The sequence below is a fragment of the Pistacia vera genome, unplaced genomic scaffold, assembly GCF_008641045.1.
Source record: "Pistacia vera cultivar Batoury unplaced genomic scaffold, PisVer_v2 Contig692, whole genome shotgun sequence".
Taxonomy (NCBI): Eukaryota; Viridiplantae; Streptophyta; class Magnoliopsida; order Sapindales; family Anacardiaceae; genus Pistacia; species Pistacia vera.
In genome coordinates, this window is record NW_022196548.1 from 66,163 (window position 1) to 84,011 (window position 17,849).

At 32.7% G+C, this 17,849-nt stretch overlaps 3 protein-coding genes across 3 annotated transcripts; 1 reads left to right on the plus strand and 2 right to left on the minus strand.

The window, feature by feature from the left end:
• Positions 1-2,739: 2,739 nt before the first annotated feature.
• Positions 2,740-9,151, minus strand: LOC116113892 (U-box domain-containing protein 4). The gene is made up of 3 exons (XM_031400051.1): positions 9,142-9,151; positions 5,100-5,286; positions 2,740-3,689 (listed from the first exon to the last, which is right to left on the minus strand). The coding sequence occupies exons 1-3, from the start codon at positions 9,149-9,151 to the stop codon at positions 2,837-2,839; spliced, it is 1,050 nt and encodes a 349-aa protein (XP_031255911.1). The 3' UTR covers positions 2,740-2,836.
• A 2,624-nt stretch (positions 9,152-11,775) lies between these two features.
• On the minus strand, positions 11,776-13,216 carry LOC116113930. The gene is made up of 3 exons (XM_031400087.1): positions 12,892-13,216; positions 12,181-12,591; positions 11,776-12,095 (listed from the first exon to the last, which is right to left on the minus strand). The coding sequence occupies exons 1-3, from the start codon at positions 13,180-13,182 to the stop codon at positions 11,868-11,870; spliced, it is 930 nt and encodes a 309-aa protein (XP_031255947.1). The 5' UTR covers positions 13,183-13,216; the 3' UTR covers positions 11,776-11,867.
• A 30-nt stretch (positions 13,217-13,246) lies between these two features.
• Positions 13,247-16,001, plus strand: LOC116113893 (kinesin-like protein KIN-12E). Its single transcript, XM_031400052.1, has 4 exons — positions 13,247-13,252; positions 13,434-13,493; positions 13,606-13,685; positions 13,907-16,001. Exons 1-4 carry the CDS (start codon positions 13,247-13,249, stop codon positions 15,852-15,854), a joined length of 2,094 nt encoding a protein of 697 aa, XP_031255912.1. The 3' UTR covers positions 15,855-16,001.
• Positions 16,002-17,849: the final 1,848 nt, after the last annotated feature.

The window sequence follows — 17,849 nt, forward strand, 5'->3', positions numbered from 1 at the left end:
GCTAACACTGCAGCAATCTCTTTATTTGAAAAGAGATTGGATCCGCGTGGTAAAGGAAAATTTTTTTACCAGAGATGTGCTTGCCACATCATCAATTTGATTGTTAAAGCAGGTTTAGATGTTATACATTCGAAGATGGAGAGGGTGTGCATGGCTATCGGATTTATCGTCGGTGGTAGCAATAAAAGATGGCAGGAGTACGTCAAATATTGTAGGTAAGAGGACCCATCAGTTTGACCTTTGAAGTTATGTACGAACATGCCTATTAGTTGGAACTCCACCTACTTGATGTTGGAAAAATTTTGTCAACCGCAAGACAAATTACAGATTTTGTCAACCGGAAGAACTATCCAGAGGAAATTGTCAGCTATGATGATTGGGTGGTTTGTGAACTTTTTTATTCATTTCTTAAATTTTTTTATGATTTTACTGATACATTAAGTGGTATTTATTATCCGACTACTAATTTAGCGTTAGATATTTTACTTCAAATTTTTAAAACTTTTGTTAAATATAGATATAATGACGTTTTAATGGAAATTGTTTCAAATATGGAAGAAAAATACGAGAAATATTGGTTAGATATTTCATTCTTATATGGATTAGGCCTTGTTGTAAATCCTAGGCTTAAATTACACGTAGTTAACTATATAATTACTGAGATTTGCCAGCATTTAGGACATGATTATACGTCTTATTTGACTGACTTTAAGCAAAAATTGGAAAGCCTTTTTTCTTTATATCAGAACAGGTACAATGGAAGTGGAAGTGGAACGTTCAGGAGAGACGATCAAGACACTAATGTAGACCTCCATCAAGGATCGAGCAAGTGGACTTACATGGAACATAGCGGAAGTAGCAGCTTCAGCTCGTACATACATGGACTAAATGAGTTGAATCGCTACCTACAAATGGACATGTCGTACATGACGAGGAAAGAGAAACGTGAGATGGATTTGCTTCAATGGTGGAACCAACATGAAAGTCGATTCCCCATTGTAGCCCAAATGGCACGTGACATTTTATCTGTGCTGGTTTCTACAATTACATCCGAGTCAGCATTTTCAACAAGTGGTTGAATTGTTGAAGACAGAAGATGCTCTTTAACCGATGAGATATTGAAGTGATAACGTGTTTACGGGATTGGACTCATGCAAAAAGAATACTACAACAGCACCTTGAAGATCCCAAACTACTCGAAGTCTTTAGGAATACAGATTTTAATGATTTAAATATTGTTAATGATGAAGATGAATAATTTAATTAAAAAAAATTATTTAATTGTTTATTTGTGAAGCGTGAATGTGTGATTGTGTGAATATTACATTTATGTTAAAATTAACTATTATTTTATTTATATTTTTATTATTTTTTAAAATTAATTAAACTTTTAAAAACTTACTAATCTACCCTTGAAAATTACTAAAACCCCCTACAGAATTTCATTTCACCCCTAAAATATAAAAAAAGATAAGGGGGAAAAAAATTTTGCAAGCCCATAGGACCGGTCCGGATCCTAAAATTGCTCACGGGCCTGGGATCGATCCCAAGCCCATGAGCGACTGGTCCCTAAGGGACTAGTCCCAAACGGGCCCAGGCCTGGGCCCACTTGGGACCGATCCTTGACCAGGTCTATATATAGCCAGCAATCCAATTTTTCATGAGCGGACAAAGCATATAGAAGTCGATTGTCATTTTGTGCGAGAGAAACTTAAACAGAAATTAATTTCCACTAAGCATGTTAGAACAGGGGAACAACTAGCTGATTTATTTACTAAATCTCTAGTTGGAAAAGGATAACCTATATTTGTAACAAGCTAGGCATGATAGATATATATGCTCCAGCTTGGAGGGGAGTAATAGAAGTTATGTGTATACAGTTAGGGGTATATATGTAAATGTAAGGTAGTGAACATATATATATATATATATATAGGGTGTAATATTATTTTATTTGATTATTGAAAAAAACTACAATAGGATAATTTATTACAGTATTGTTGAAAATCCTCATCATTCAAGACCATACATCTTTGTGTAATGAAGAATTTTTTTCAATACAGAAGAAAAGAGATTAGGTGCTGAATTGACGAATCAATATAAGTTATTCCATTGGTATTTGACTGAGAACCATGTGCTGTGCTACGACTGCTACCCACAAAGATTGGACGACAATGATCAGAATTTTATATGAAAAAATGCCAACTGATTTCAACAGTTGGAATCAGAATTGTCTTCCCGCTTACCTAATTTTGTTGAGGAATCAACCAACTAATATTCCATCTGACAATGAAGGAGGCAATAAGAGAGATTTGAGTTTGACACTCATAGAAGCAAACATCAACTCCTCAATACCCTGATTGATACTGACTTCATGCCTATCAATTCCTCAACTTCAACTCACCCCCCTTCCACCAACAGTTCCTAATCATTCACAGCCCTTCATCAAAGACTCAAAGTTAGAGAAATTTGATGAATAAAATCATGTCAAATTTTCTGATCATTCGCACCTGCTGCTCTGTATAAGTTCATAGCATAGAAATGGCGATAGTCATAATAGGTAAAGGGAAGAGGAAATCTTTTTACTAGTTGTGTAAAATGTGATACAAAAGTTACTTTACAAGCCAAACTACAAAACTATGCCTTCACCCTCAAACAACTTGGAACGTTTTTATTGACACTTACCAGTCACCTGATACCAACGCGACGGCCTGGACTGGCATTTTTTTTTTTTTTTCCTTTTTTCTCTTTTTCACTGTACCTTATTTTATCTTTTCTACAGAGGAAAATTTGTTCTCACAAACCTCACAAAAAGGAAAAGCTGTAAACAAAACAATCATTTTGAGGAAACTTCAGAAGTACAACTGGGAATAGGAATATCAGTTGGCGTGCATACCAGAGCCCTTTGCTGTAAATGTCTTAGGCTCTGTTCCATGCTAACTTGTACCATCTCAGCCAACATCTTTTTTGCTTTTCCAGACTGTTCATCTCCATCCATTTGAGAGATTATATTACAAACAATATTCTCCAGAGTATCAGGTTGAAGGTCCGATCTTGTTTGGGGAGAATCCCTCAATAACCGCAAAAGGGTTTGTGCTTTTGTCTGAGACTTGGGCGTTCCTTGAACTGTGAGCTCAAGCAGACCAGGAATCACACCTTCTCTAAGAATTGGTTCTCTATATTTACATCGGTCACTCTGACACATCATAAGTAGTGCCCCAACTGCATGCTCCCGACCTTGAAGAGATCCATTTTCAAGCACTTCAACGACAGCAAACACTCCACCTTCTTCAGATGTCAATGCAATTCTACCCTCATCAAATGCCACTAATGATTCTATAAGAGCACTACATTTCTCAGCTGTTTTTGATGATTTTTTACAGAATTTGAGCAAATTAACTATAGATGGGATCGGATTTGTTTCAAGAATGATGCTGAGATTATCCGGGTGTGTTGAGAGATTTGAGAGAGCCATTACAGCATCAAACTTGGATTGTTGGCTTCCATGTCTAAGGATTTCAACCAGGAGAGGGATGGCACCAGAAGCACTTATAAATGGCTTGTTCACAGTAGAAGCAGACAAAGTGAGCAAAGCTGCAGTAGCAGACTCCTGTAGGTTCAAATTTTGAGACTGAAGGAAATTAATTATTGGTTCTAAGGCCCCAGCTTCTACAATACTGATCTTATTCCTGCAAGATAAGATGACAAGAATTAAATAAATCCGTCTGCTCTCAAAGTGGAACGTTTATGAATCAAACACCGTTAAACCTTCAATTCACAAGAGAATGAACAAAGCTAATAACAGATCAAAGCTAAGCAACACAGTAAGTTTTTTTCCTAGTTTAAAATACTTAGCACACCGGCATTTTTAGTGTCCCTGACATCATTGTGGACATTAGACCTTTGACTGAAGAGTTCATTCAAAAAAAAAAGTTCCACTTATAATGGTCACGGAATCACATATCCAAAAGTTTTCCACTACCTACATATCTGCAAGAAGGGTTACATAAAACCAAAAGATGTTGTCCTACAAGATTTATTTTCCAATATCAACCCTAAAATGTCTTGCCTAAATCCTATAAATCATCAATAAAAAAAAAGGTGGTCAAATTTCGCCCCATAATCAGAGCTTCGTGCAGTATTTTTAACAAAAACAAATCTTTTTAATAGATTTTACTGCATAAAAGTAAGGACATAATAATCTAGTACAGAGGAGGTCGGTGACATCAACTCCATTTTCAGTTATTTCATATCCCAGTGATTCCGTGATAAATAAATCCTATTACTTCACATTTGATTGCTAAAAAAAAACCAAGTTTTAGTTTAACATTTTGATTAAAAGGGAATAAAGAGAAAGATAATAGTTTCTCTCTCTCCAAGAAGGTAAAGGGAGTTCTCTCTCACCAAACAAGAACCCATTATTGACATGATAACTTGAAAGAGAAGATAAAATTAAAAAAGAAACAAAAGCAAATAAAAAAGAGATAAAAAGAAAGAGTAACATGTGAACCAAAGAACAAAACCCAGCTTATTTATGCTTCAACCGTAAAAGCTTCATCATCGTCTATTCAAATTTTATTTTTTTTGTTTTCTAACAGGGTATTTGAAGTTTTCGTGATTCGACCGACACTTTGATTATATATAAACCATTTGAATATTAAACAAAAATTAAGAATGGAATTGAACAACCAAATTAACAGTCCATGATTCTGTGTTCATTCGCGACACACAAAAGCCGAATAACAGAATTTATTTATCATATAAGATTCTTAGCCATCAAATTTGATGTCCGTTATAATTTAATAAGTAAATTCAAATATTCAATATCTTAAATTTTTAACTTGTCCCACAACTTAAAAAAAAAAAAAAAAAAAAGTAGATTTCTTTTTATGTTCAAATTGCTGAATCCGAGGAAAAATAAAAGAAAGAGAAACGTAATAAAATCTGAGGGAAGAATAATCATAAAAAATCTCCTCAAATCAGCAAAAATAACATAATTCTCGGTAAAAACAAAATTTTCAAAACAGGACTTGGATTTTATTCAATTTAGAAAACCCACAAAACTGGAAAAACTGACATTAAGGTAAAGAAATACGTACTTTTCATCTTTAACGGCAAGATTAAGGAGCGCGAGAAGAGCAGACTCATGATGAGACTCAGACGAGTGATCACAGAGCATTTGAACGAGAGGCTTAACGGCGGCGGCGAGCGGCGGCGGCAGCGCTGAAGTCTTGGTGAGGCGGCGGATTTCTCTGGCACCTTCGAGCTTTAAATCAGAGTCTGAGACTGATAAATTAAGCGCACGAGTACGGCAGAGAAGGAGGAAAAGAAGAAGAAGAGGAGGCACGGGTGTGTCGGGATTGGTGTCGGACAAGAAGAGGAGAGGAGGCAAGATGTCAAGGCGCAGTCCATGGGAAAAGTAGCTGAAGGTGAGACGGCTGGGCTTAGTAGATTGTGGTGAAAATAAATATAAGAAAAGAGAGAGAGGGAGAGAGAGAAGGGAGTGCTGGTGTTGGCGTTAAGCAACAGTTTGTTGTTTAGGTAGGTATTTCTGACATTAGGAATGGGGGATTGGGGCAGTGGTGTTGTTGGATTTTGTAGTTTGGTAATAAAATAATAATATTATATTATTTACTTTTTTATGTTTCTGTAGGATCCGTAACGTTATCTTGTAATTATGTTATAATTAAAAGTTGGGACGTACTGTTGATGCGCTATATTTCAATTCAAATCAAATCATACCCTACTCATAAATATCTCATTTTTTTACATTTATTCTATTAAATTTTATTCTTATTAAAAAACTCTCAATTTATAAAACATTCATGAAAAAGTATATAAATAATGTAATAAATTTTATTAAAAATTATTCCGCGTATTGTATTGGAAAACAACGTATTAATTTAGGAAAAAAAACTCAAAGTTGAATAGATATATCCAAAACATTAATTCATATCAAAATCATTAGTTATTATGTTAATTTATTGGAGAGAAAATAAACAACAATGAAATTTCTATGTTCATATTATATTTATTTTTAGTTTATTATATTATTTATGAATAGATATAAACACAAAATGAAATTATTATATTAATTTATTAATAGACTTTTTTTTTTCCTAAACGATGAAATGATTGTTAGAGACACACTATTTAATTCAAACCACTCTTGGGTAGCCGCTTGGTTGAAGAGTACTCTTAAGAATTACTTAAGAGATTATGAGTTAAATTCACTTTTGTTTGTAATAGAGTAACCATTTGAGATTTATCTAGCCGTTACTTCAAGCCCTGAGATTTGTTATAAGAGCGGCCACATGAGGTTTACCTGACTGAAGAATTAGTTGAGATACATGCAAGCTGGTCCGAACACCCCTGTCAAAAAAAAAAATATATATTTTATATATATATACAAATTATAACTAGTGTATCCAATGAATCAAAGACACAATTTACTAAAAACAATTACCTCTAATTTCAGTTTTAATCTATCAAATCAATATCTATAATTAAACGTTACAATAGAGTAATTATATGGGTGAATTACTCAATGATAAAGTACTTAAAATAACATATATTAATCTATCTCATTATATTAATCAGATTTTTAAAATTATTATCTAGTTTATATTTGTTTTATTTATATTTTAAATGTTGAAAATGTGAAATTCAATGGAATTAGGCGTTACTTTGAAGTTGCATAAAATTTGGTTCAACAACATTATCATGATTAGAATTATAAAATGAATATTTAATTGTATAAAATAAATGTTAAGAGTAGTGAAAGATATGATAATTATGTTTGCTAATACCGTGAGAAAAGTGACAACTTTATTTTTATTTATTGTCTAAAATTTAGGATCTGGTTAGTGATAACGAAATTGACTTTAAAAAGCTTAGTCGTGAGGTTGTTAATTCGCCTAATTAAATGTCAAATGGCTGCATTCTTGAATGTTATGCCCACTTTTTAAGGGAAGCTCGTTATATTTATGGATCGAGCCAATAGACATAATCTTTTGATTTTTTATTGACTTTTGATTTTTTTATTATTTCAACTTATTTTATAAGGACAAAAGTGATTAATTAGACATAATCTTATTTTGCTTGTAGCATCTCAAATATTAGTCTGTACAAAGAAATCTTATAAAGATTTATGTAAGATTTTATTTATTTCTTGTCACATTACTATGTACAGAAATCTTTGTACATCTAATATTATTGTTATTTTAAAGAGAATCTTTTATATAAATAAAAAGTATTTTTAAATATAAAGAATAAATTTTTTATTCAAATCTAATGTACTCTTTAAATTTAATGAAGATATTTTGTTTTTATTTTTAAGAAAAAGACTTAATAGGATAGATAATTAATAAATAAAATGTATAAAAACTTATAATTTATTAATTAAAATTATAATAGAGAATGAAATTTGACTCAGAGAATTAAACTCACTATTTAATTTATATTTAAAAAATAAATAGTCTGTTAGATTTTTATTTTTATAGATAAATTCTTTATAATAAAAAGTTGGAATTATATAAAAACTAATTTAGAGATGCTCTTACATATATTGGCTTTTTTTTTTTTTAGCAATATTATTTGAAATACTAAAAATCTCTAAATTATATCTTAAATTTCTATTAATTAATACTAAAAATGTGGATTTTTTTGCGGTATCACGTTATTCATGCCTAGAAAAGTGCTTCCTCGCTTACTGGGACGAAATTAATTAATGGGTTGAGCCGCTAAATTGGTTGACAAAAATATCTCACATTAATTGCAAATTCAATGCATAATATAAACTCATCCGATTATGTCATAATTAAACCAAGATTCAGTTAACAGTTCTTGCTCTTAGGCAGAAAATTTGAAGTTTGAATTGTAAAGAGATCTTTTCTTTGAAACAAAACTGACAATTACAGTCTAACCAAGAAAGTGATTCCAGAAGACAATGATCTTTTTTGTTTTGTTTTATTATTTATTTTTATTTTTTTAGGTGAATCATAAAAGACTAAAAGAGAACAGAACAAAAATCTCTTCTTCTCAAATGGTCATGGCGTGTTCAGCTGCCATTTAGGCAATTTCGGTGGAGCAACAGTAGCCATTTCAACTATTGAATAAGTTATCCAGAGGTCTTATGTTTGAGTCCTACAAAATAGTTATTTACAACATTTATGACTTATCTAATCCATTAAACTTGTAAAATATTTAATGAACTTCGAAGATTAATTAAGATATTTGTAAACTGTTTGAACCCCTATATATATATATATATATATATATATATGAAAAAGCCAATTCATATGCCCAAAATCTGAAGAATATATTCCCAAACAGTAATTAAATACTTTGTTCAAATTAAAAAAATGAACTTTGTCCTTTCAAAAGTATACCCACTTTGATTTTATTTGATTTTGCATGTTCCATGTAAAAAAAATGCTGCAGAACCAATAGTTTTTATCCTATAATACCATTGATATTTTTTTTTTTTTTTTTTNTCAACGGCCAGATCTTTGGCCTTAGATCTGGCCTTTTCCGGCCAGATCCACCGTGGATCTGGCCGGAAAAGGCTAGATCGGCGCACTGCCGGCCAGATTCAGCCGGTAGTGCGCCATTCTACCAGATTCCGGCCATTTTCCGGTGGTGGTGGCCGGAATCTGGTAAATTTGGATTATTGGGGTGTTTTTGTAATTTAAAAAAAATATTTAGGGGTATTTAATTAAATTATCAAATTTAAAGGGTTTAAAAAAAGTTGAATAATTTTGGGAGTAGTATTCCCAAAAATCTGAAATTTTGGGTAATTTACTGTTTAACTTTTTTGGGAATACTAAAAGTAGTATTCCCAAAAGTTCACCAAACGCAGCCATACATTTTCTGGTTTTCTAATATTCTAAAACATCAAAGTTGGCTCTTTGTTGTGGATTTGCTGGTAGCACATCAGGAGTTCCCAAATATTGGTGAAACTCATTACTCTGCAACTGCATAGAGGACAGTATATTTGTTGTTGATGCTTTTGAAGAGAAAGCTATGCTTTAGGTTCGAGTCTTCTTCGACTTGTTAAGTACACTCTAGGAGTCGAAGTCTTCATTTGTGTCTTCTGATGCTACTTCCTTGGGTATTTTGCCTCTTTACTGGTTTCAATACCTGCTTTCATATTGCAAATATACCTTTGCAAGACACTATCTCATCTCTCCTAATTGAATGTCATATGCTTCGTCTCGTAAATTTTCACTTAACGTGTCTAAACCATTTTCTAAACCCGCTAATTTAATTATAGGATCAAATATGGTAGCTAAACAAAAAAGAAAAAGAATGAGTTTCCAATATTTTTAAAATTTTAATTATATTGTCTCTATTGGTCCTGCTAAAATTTCATTGTTTCTGTTTTTTTTAAATAAATCTGAAATTTTTATAATTATATGTTTTACCAATGGATTAGTAGAATAATATACACCAAAAAGTTTTAAAGTAGATTGATAAAAGATTTTAAGAAAATAATGAATTTTTTAAGATATATATCGATCACTGTTTACCAAATAATGATAGACAAATAATGAGAACTCCTATTATTTGCTACAAAATAACTAATTAAATTTGCATAAGGTAAACATGAATCAAGCATTAAATAAATACTATTCCATCTAACAGATATATCTAATACAAAAGTTCTTGGAGACAAATTTGATTTTATACAAGCATCTTGAAATTCAACATTTCTTCTATTACTACTAGCAATTCAAGCTAAAGAATCTCTATTTCTATCAATATTATGTATAATTTTTTTCATACTACTTTTTACAATTAAATTAATAATGTGACATGCACAACGTTGTTAAAAAAACTTCAAATTGTTATAAAAAGGAAAATTTATTTTTAAAAAATTTATAACTCTACTATTAGCAATTGCATTATCTAGAGTTAAATTTATCACTTTGTGAACAATATCACGATCTTCTAAAACTTCAACAATTTTATTATAAATTTGTTGACCACTATGATCCACGTCCATTAATCTAAATCTCAATAAAGATTTATTTAATTTACATTCGTTATCAAAATAATGACTAGTCACTTACATATAAGCTTGTTTAACTTTATCATTCCAAATATCGATGGTTAGAGTCACACTAACATGACAACTATGTATTTTTTTTCTTAATTCTAATTTCATTTTTCCAAACAATTTTATTAAATCATTTCTAGTTGTAGTTTTAGAATAAGTTTTAAATTTTGGAAAAAATGAATTTTTAATAAATCTTTCAAAATATTATTTTCAACCATATTAATAGATTGATCAGTTGTAGCAATATATAAGCTAATTATTCCATATATACATCAGAATTATAATGTCAAGTAGTATCCATACTAGTTATTTGAGTTTGATTGATTTCTCTATTTCCATGATGATTTATATATTTACTAGCATGTGTTTTTAAAGTACTAGTACTATTACCTGCATGAGCTTTATAAATATTTCCACAATATTTGCATCTTGTTTTCTTTACTTGAACTTTATTTTCTGTCTCGTAAAACTTTTTGAAATACACTCAAACATTTGATGTATGCCTGTCGTCGATTCCGACTGCAATTGATGAACCCGCTTCTACTTGAGATGGGTTGGGCGAGGACGATGATTACGAGAATGACCTCTAGAACCACTAGGAGTTGTAGCATCATGGGGAGGAAGGGGAGGATATTATGAGGTGTATTGGATTCTGAGAATGGGAAAACGGGAGTGTTTAAATCTACTACATTTACGTTAGTAAATTCAGGGGGACTATGATAATTTTCTTCATCATTGAAATATCTATCCATTTTAGTTATAAAAAATGGATATAAAAGAATTAAAGAATGAGCATTAGAATTTGGAAATATGAATTGAAAATTACAAAAACTAATAAAAATTAAAATGAGAGCAAACTGATAACAAAGAGATTGAGAGGCTTCAATAGAGAAAATGAGAGAATTTGGGATGTGAGGAAATATGAGAATTTATACCCTATTTATAGAAAAAATAGGAAAAAGAAAATGACCAAAAAGATCCCTCCAATTGCCATAAAACGACTATATTTGAAGAGTAAAATGGGGTTTTACAAAAAAAAATATTTAATTCTTTTTTGTCCAAACTGCCGGGCTGGTGGTTGTCAACCCGTGGGTCAACCTGGCGGGTTGACAACCCCCAACCCAATGGGTTGGACAGGTTTTGAAAAAAAAAAAAAAAAAAAACAACCCACTAGGTTGTCAGGTTGGCCTATGAAGGCCCAACCCACCCGACAGGGGATACCCGAGCTAGGTTAAACCCGAGTTGAGACAGGTCGGATTAAGGTTGACCCGCCTAACTCAGTCTATTTGTTCCACTTCTAAATTCGTCCATTTTAAGTATGCTTTTTGCTCACTTGGACGACTTCTAGTGATCTCCGTTGTAATTCTCCTAATCCATATATATTATTGGGCCTTAGAGACACTCTATAGAAGAAGAATATAGTTAGGCCATCTTGACCTTTGGACTTCTTTCTCTCTTTTTTAAGCCCAAAAAGCTTCTAATACCATTGAGATTCATTATCATATCACCACATCCACAAACCAATTTCAAAACCATAATCTACATAAAAATATAGTTCCACACAAGAGGAATGTATATAAAAATGCTGTTATATATATATATATATATATATATATAGAGAGACAGAGAGAGAGAGAAACACAAGCTAGGTCCAAAAGCATATACTACAAAAGTAGTTACATAGATCATACATTACATTAAAAAAAATAAAAGTTACAAATATATCTCCTCAAGTCTAGTTAGTAAATCCCAAAAAAAAGAAGTAAATAGCAGACTATACACACGGATAAGATCTCTCTATGCAGAACTATAATTTAAGATCAAGACACCTGAATGTGCTAACCAAGACTGAGAACATTACTATAATTGCAGCTACCCTAAACAAAACTGCAAGTGACTGACGGCCTCGAAAAGCCTTTGAAATTTCACTATCCGTTGAAACGCTGCCATTCAATTTTCCATCAGGTCTATCAATTGTAGTAAGCTCTTCAGAAATATTACTGTTTTCCCTTGACTTTTCTGCAGCTTTTACTCCCTGCACATTTAAATATAATCGAATTCAGAATCTGAATATAGATAATATAAGAGCTTTTCATAATCTCCATTTAAAAACTTCTAACCTCTCTAACAAGGGGTTTTGATTCATATTCCTCTAGCATGTCGGTTTCAGCTCCTGACTCCTTGTAAACCACTGACCCAACTTGAAGTTTACTCTGCAGCCGTACTCTTCTTGAAGCAGTGCCCTGAGTTAACGAGCCATCATTCTTTTGATTACTCTGTCGTTGGCGTGTCCTAATCCTGATTCCAGTTCCAGCAACGTCATTGCTGCCGATTGCATCCATCTGATTGTTTAATTTATTGTAACGATCATAAGATTGGCCAGCGGCAGAACCAGATGAGAAAACATCCTGTTTGAAAGGTTCAGGCTCTAAGAAACACTGGTTTGTCAGACTTCTGTAATCTTCTGGAGGTCTTTCCATCTTAAAATGAGCAGCCTCAGACCACAATGAATTAGGAAATTCTGCCTCAGGCTGTTGCACAGGAGAACAATTATGTTAGACAAATACAAAATAGGACTATAGTAACACTGAAACCAAATCTTGACACAACTAAACAAGTTTGAGGGCAAAATGAAGAGTAATGCTACACATACGTACTCTCTGTTCAAACTCTGGCACACAAAATTAATGTAACCCTTCTCTTATATCATCATATCACAAACTCTAATTAATTCCCTTGATTTTTAACACTCCCTCTTCCATTGTGTGCGACATCAATTTGCAAACAAAACTTTGTATAGCAGTATTGCAAAATGAATAGCTCTGACTTACCAATGATTGGCCTACTTCTACATCTGACTCGCTGCAAGATCCACTGTCCTTAACAAGGGGCATGTTCTTAGGGGTCTCACTTTCAATGGTTGAATAATCGTCTGAAGTATTAAGAATAGAATCCAAGAACTGAGAAATATAAGCATTCTTTTCATAATCATCATTGACTGTGCAAGGCATATAAGAAGATTGTATCTCCCCTGGCATGGGTGAGTACAATGGGGGAAAGGGGATACACTCTTGTGGCTCCCACATTAGCGCATTTAACTCATCAAAGTCTTCATCTTTCATCTACAAAAAGAACATAAAATACATTACTCATTCTACAAATGAATTGAAAAGTTGCATAAATTATATGAAAGCCCATTAGGTCCAAAAACAACTTTTCACTACAATCCTTAGCCAAATTTTAATCTAATTTACAGTTTATCTTCTTGATATTCCACTGAATATCTATGTGGGGATAATAGTACCTTTAGCATTAAATAGTTCCTGACTTCATATAGGTGAATATAACATATATATATTTTTTATTATGACAGGAACCAGTAATACCATGGCGCTCTTCAATTAATGAGGAAAATGAGTTCCTGCGTGTCCAGGTAGATGATGCACTTAGATGAAGATTTTATTGTTGAAATTTGATTTCATCTAAAACAGATAGCTTTCATGTATCACATTAATCAGATGCAGAATTTTTTTACTTTATTAAAGGCTATTCAAAATCAGGCTGAAATGGAAGCACTCCAAAAAAAGTTAGAGTTCTGCCTCAAGGAAAAAGAGAAATTGGAAAGGTGATTGTTTTTATCCTTGTTAGTCTTGTAACTTGAACCATTTAAGTTGCTAGAAGTTTGTTTACATATCTTAATTCCTGGTAATTGAGCCAGTTCCAGCTCATTGATATCTTTTCCCCTTGAGAAGATGATTAGTTGTGTAGCTTCTTTATTGTTTAAGACCATGATTTGACTTTGTTGCCGGATTTTGATGTGTTAATATAAATTTTATTATCTGTCAGCAATGTGAGAGAATTGGTTCAAAAACTTCAAGAAGAGACATCTTCTAGAGAGATGAATGAAGAAAAACAGCATATTGGGCTTTCCACTTTGCCAACTAATCTGCCCATCATTGATTTTAATGACCAAATGGAGCTGAAAACAATGGTTGATGCCATTGCTACTGCAAGTCAAAGGGAAGCGGAGGCTCATCAGACAGCAATTATGTTGTCCAAACAGAATAACGAGCAACGGTTGAGGCTTGAGATCCTTAATGAAGAGAAAATTGAACTGAATAAATTGAATGATGAGCTAAGATTGAAGCTCAAGGTCTTAATTGAGGAAAAGAGCAAACTCATTGAATTGTACGAACGTGCAGCTGCAGAAAGTAACTCTAACACTCAGAATACAGTTGAGCTTGCTCAAGGTGGCATGGAAGAAGAGAATAGTGGTTATCTAGATGAACTTGCTCAAGAAAAAGAGGTTGAGATGAAAAAAGTGATTGAGAATCTAGAGCATCAACTTATGGAAATGCATGAAGAAAATGAAAAATTATTGGGTATGTATGAAAAGGCCATGCAAGAGAGAGATGAACTCAGAAGAACAATTTCTCTTAGTGGACAAAACAGTGCTGAAGTTAAAGGAGAGTTTGATTGCCCAGAAAAGCTTGTTGAAGTTGACGGAGGGGAGCATATTGCATCAGATGGACTTGGTCTCCCTGTTTCGAAGGGGCAGGATAGTGGGGAAAATCCAACTATGTCTGGACAAGTGATTTCCTTAGTGGGTATGCATGATGTGGAAGTGACCTTCGCTGACATGGAAATAGAGCCAATGAAATTTCCTAAGGAGGTCTCAGAAGATATAAATTTGGTCAGAGAGAAGCTGGGAAAAGCACAAGAAAAGCTTTCGGATTCTGCCAATACAGTTACGCTATTTGGTTCAGTTGAGAAGGCATTTGCTGAGGTTGATAAACTTTCAAGAGAAATTAAAGCGATGGAAGAGAGTGTCGAGGTCAAGCAACAACATCTTGGTTCCCTCAAACTTGTTTTCAATGAAATGCAAGAAAGAAAAGCTCTTCTGGATAAAAAGTTGTTGGCATTGAAGTACTCTCTATCAAACTTTTCTTCATCAGTTGCATACTTCGAACAAAGAGAAGCTCGATCAAGGGCAAGAGTAACTGCTTCGTTGACTTACCTGAATCAGAAAAAAGAGGAAGCAGGGCATCTTCAAGCCTGTAAGAGTGAAATTGAGGCTGCTATTAAAAGGGTTCAACGATCAGAAGTTGAACTGAGGAGCAATCTTGCGCTAGTGAAATCAAAACTTGAGGAAGAGAACAAAAGGCAGGAAAATGAAAAGGTTCTATTTGCCATAGATAACATTGAGAAAATTGACCATTCACAGAAAAATTGGCATTTGGGGGGTAAAGCTACTGAGTTGCTGAAGTCGGAGGAAGAAAAAACCAAGTTGCAAAATGAGATGAAGTTGTCTCGAGAAAGACTCGGGGTCGTGAAGAGGGAATTTGAGGATTTGACAAAGAAATCCTGGAAGATAGAGAGTGACTTGCAAACTGTTCAAATGGAAGTACAAAAAAGTTCAAGATCTACAGAGGAAATGGAGCTTGCACTTCAGGCTGTAACCCAAGAGAAGGAAACTCTGTTAGAGATTAGAGAGAAAGGAAAATCAGAAATTGAAAGCATGATTCTTGAATATCAACAACAGGTGTTTGAGGCTGATTTGAAGGAAGCCGAGATGAAGGTTTTGGAGGAAGAATTAAATTCACAATTGAGAAGACTAGAGGAGTTGCAAAAGGTGAGGGCTGCAGCTGCCGAGAAAAATTCCAAAATATTTGATCAAACGAAGTCTCATTCATGCTTGATATCAGGAAAGGTGGAAGAAGAGCTGAAAAGTGCATGGGGATATATCCAGGAGGCAAGGATTTTGTTGGGGCAAGAACAATTAATTGACAGTTAAGCGTTTTGCTTATGTACTGTTGAATTTACATAATTCCACACAATCCATTTTTCATGTAGTTGATCTTTCTGATCAATGATGTGATTCCTGTGTCAGCCAATGTGTAGTTTCTGTTGTTTAATACTAATTTTCTCTCATTTATTTTCACCCTTCAGAAGATCTACTTGCAGTATAAAAATTTGGACTGTTCTTCAAGGCTTTCCGTATCACATATAGAAACATAAGATGATTGTTTCAATCGAATCTCTTTGATAGTGGCATTGCTTTTTGGCTACATTGGGCTTATGAGTTGGTGAAATTAAATGCTACTTTTTTTTTTTAATCATTTAATTAAAATTGTACTTTTGATAGTTTTCTTGTAATTGGGTTGAAAAATTGAAGTTGTGATTTGATAAATTATATGAAAATACCAAATAGGATGACAGAGTAGTCGAGATGTGAATTTTGGAATAACTTTCGGAATGTGAAGTTTTCTTCGTGTATTGCTCTAAACTAGAGCTAACGGTGGGTTGTGCCATACTTAAAAATTCAAGGTCTGTCGTGCCGTGGGCCGTACTTACCAAGGTTTATAAAAATTTATGTCTTGTCGTGCCGTGTGACCTGCCAAATTTGAAGGCTCACGACATGGCTTGCCATATAGCGTGTCGTGGGCCTAGCACACAAGTCAGCCCACAATTTTTTTTTAATATTTAATCTTTAATATTCTAGTTTACAAATATTAAAAATTAAATATTCGAAGTAAATTATACAACTATCTTAACTTTGATTCTAGTTTACTTCTTCATTAGAAATACAAATATTCAAAGTAAATGATTGATAAAAAAAATATCATACGTCTTCATTTTCATTAATTTCTAAATTCTTAAGATCTTCAAATATATTCTGAACAACACAATTTTGAAGCTTGAAATTTGCTGCCACCCAATCTTTCATACAGTTAAGGGTTTCAACAACAATTGAATGTAAACTTGATATTCTCTTGTCCAATACACGTCCACCTACACTAAAAGTTGATTCTGATGCCACAGTAGAAATTGGAGGCATTAGTAAATCATGTATGATGGTGGTTATAGGATAAGTATTTTTTATGTGCTTTCCACCATCGAAGAATATCAAATTGATCATTTTGAATCATAATTTCAGCCAAATGATTCATGGTTAAATAATTTGTAATTTTACTATATGAAGAGCTTGCACCTACGGATTGTTTACCTTTAGTGATGATAGACCAAATATGCTTTTTACCTCTAGAGGAACTTGAACTTGATGGTGGTTGTATATTTGTCGTGTTTTCACATTTGACTTCATAATTTGAATACGTTTGAAGTAATAAAGCTCTAACATTATCTAATTTTTTTTTTTAAAGGGGTCTCTAGATTTGCTGAAATTTCTTCTATCATATTATTTACTCCTGATAATTTTACCTAGGATCCATTACAATAGCTAAAGCAAGCAGTATATAATTTTTTTCCCAATATTTTCTAAAAAAAAATTTTCCATTTTTTTTTTTTTTTGCAATATCTCCAAAAACTGCATGATTTCTATATTTTTTTAAAAATAAAATTTATTTCCATTATACTATATAAGACTAAACAAGTTGTAGGATAATAAATACCAGAACATTTTTTAGTAGCATTATTTAAAGGTTTTAAAATATTCATTAAGGAAAAACCAACTTCCCAATGATTTTTAGATTGATGATCATGTTGTTTTGTATTAAAAACATTGTGTAATAGCATTTTCATATGATTCACAAGATTTTAACATTAAATATGTGGAGTTCCAATGAGTCCTAACATCAGTTTCAAAATTTTCTTTTCTAACCCCATTTGCATACACAACCTATGATATTGTTGTAAACGTGAAGGAGATGATGAAATAAATGTGATTGTATGCCTAATTAAAGATATTTCATTTTCAATTGATTTTAATCCATCTTGTGCAATTAAATTTATTATGTGACAAACACATCTAATATTAAAATTGACTTTCATA

Excerpts from the sequence above, each read along its gene's own strand:
- LOC116113892 (XM_031400051.1), bottom strand. Across the intron at positions 3,690-5,099 it reads CTTGCCGTTAAAGATGAAAA|GAATAAGATCAGTATTGTAG; the intron begins GTACGTATTTCT and ends CTTATCTTGCAG.
- LOC116113930 (XM_031400087.1), bottom strand. The coding sequence starts at position 13,182 with ATGAAAGATGAAGACTTTGATGAGTTAAATGCGCTAATGTGGGAGCCA. Across the intron at positions 12,592-12,891 it reads TAGAAGTAGGCCAATCATTG|CCTGAGGCAGAATTTCCTAA; the intron begins GTAAGTCAGAGC and ends CCTGTGCAACAG. Across the intron at positions 12,096-12,180 it reads CAAAACCCCTTGTTAGAGAG|GGAGTAAAAGCTGCAGAAAA; the intron begins GTTAGAAGTTTT and ends TTAAATGTGCAG.
- LOC116113893 (XM_031400052.1), top strand. Across the intron at positions 13,494-13,605 it reads ATGAGTTCCTGCGTGTCCAG|GCTATTCAAAATCAGGCTGA; the intron begins GTAGATGATGCA and ends ACTTTATTAAAG. Across the intron at positions 13,686-13,906 it reads GAAAAAGAGAAATTGGAAAG|CAATGTGAGAGAATTGGTTC; the intron begins GTGATTGTTTTT and ends ATTATCTGTCAG.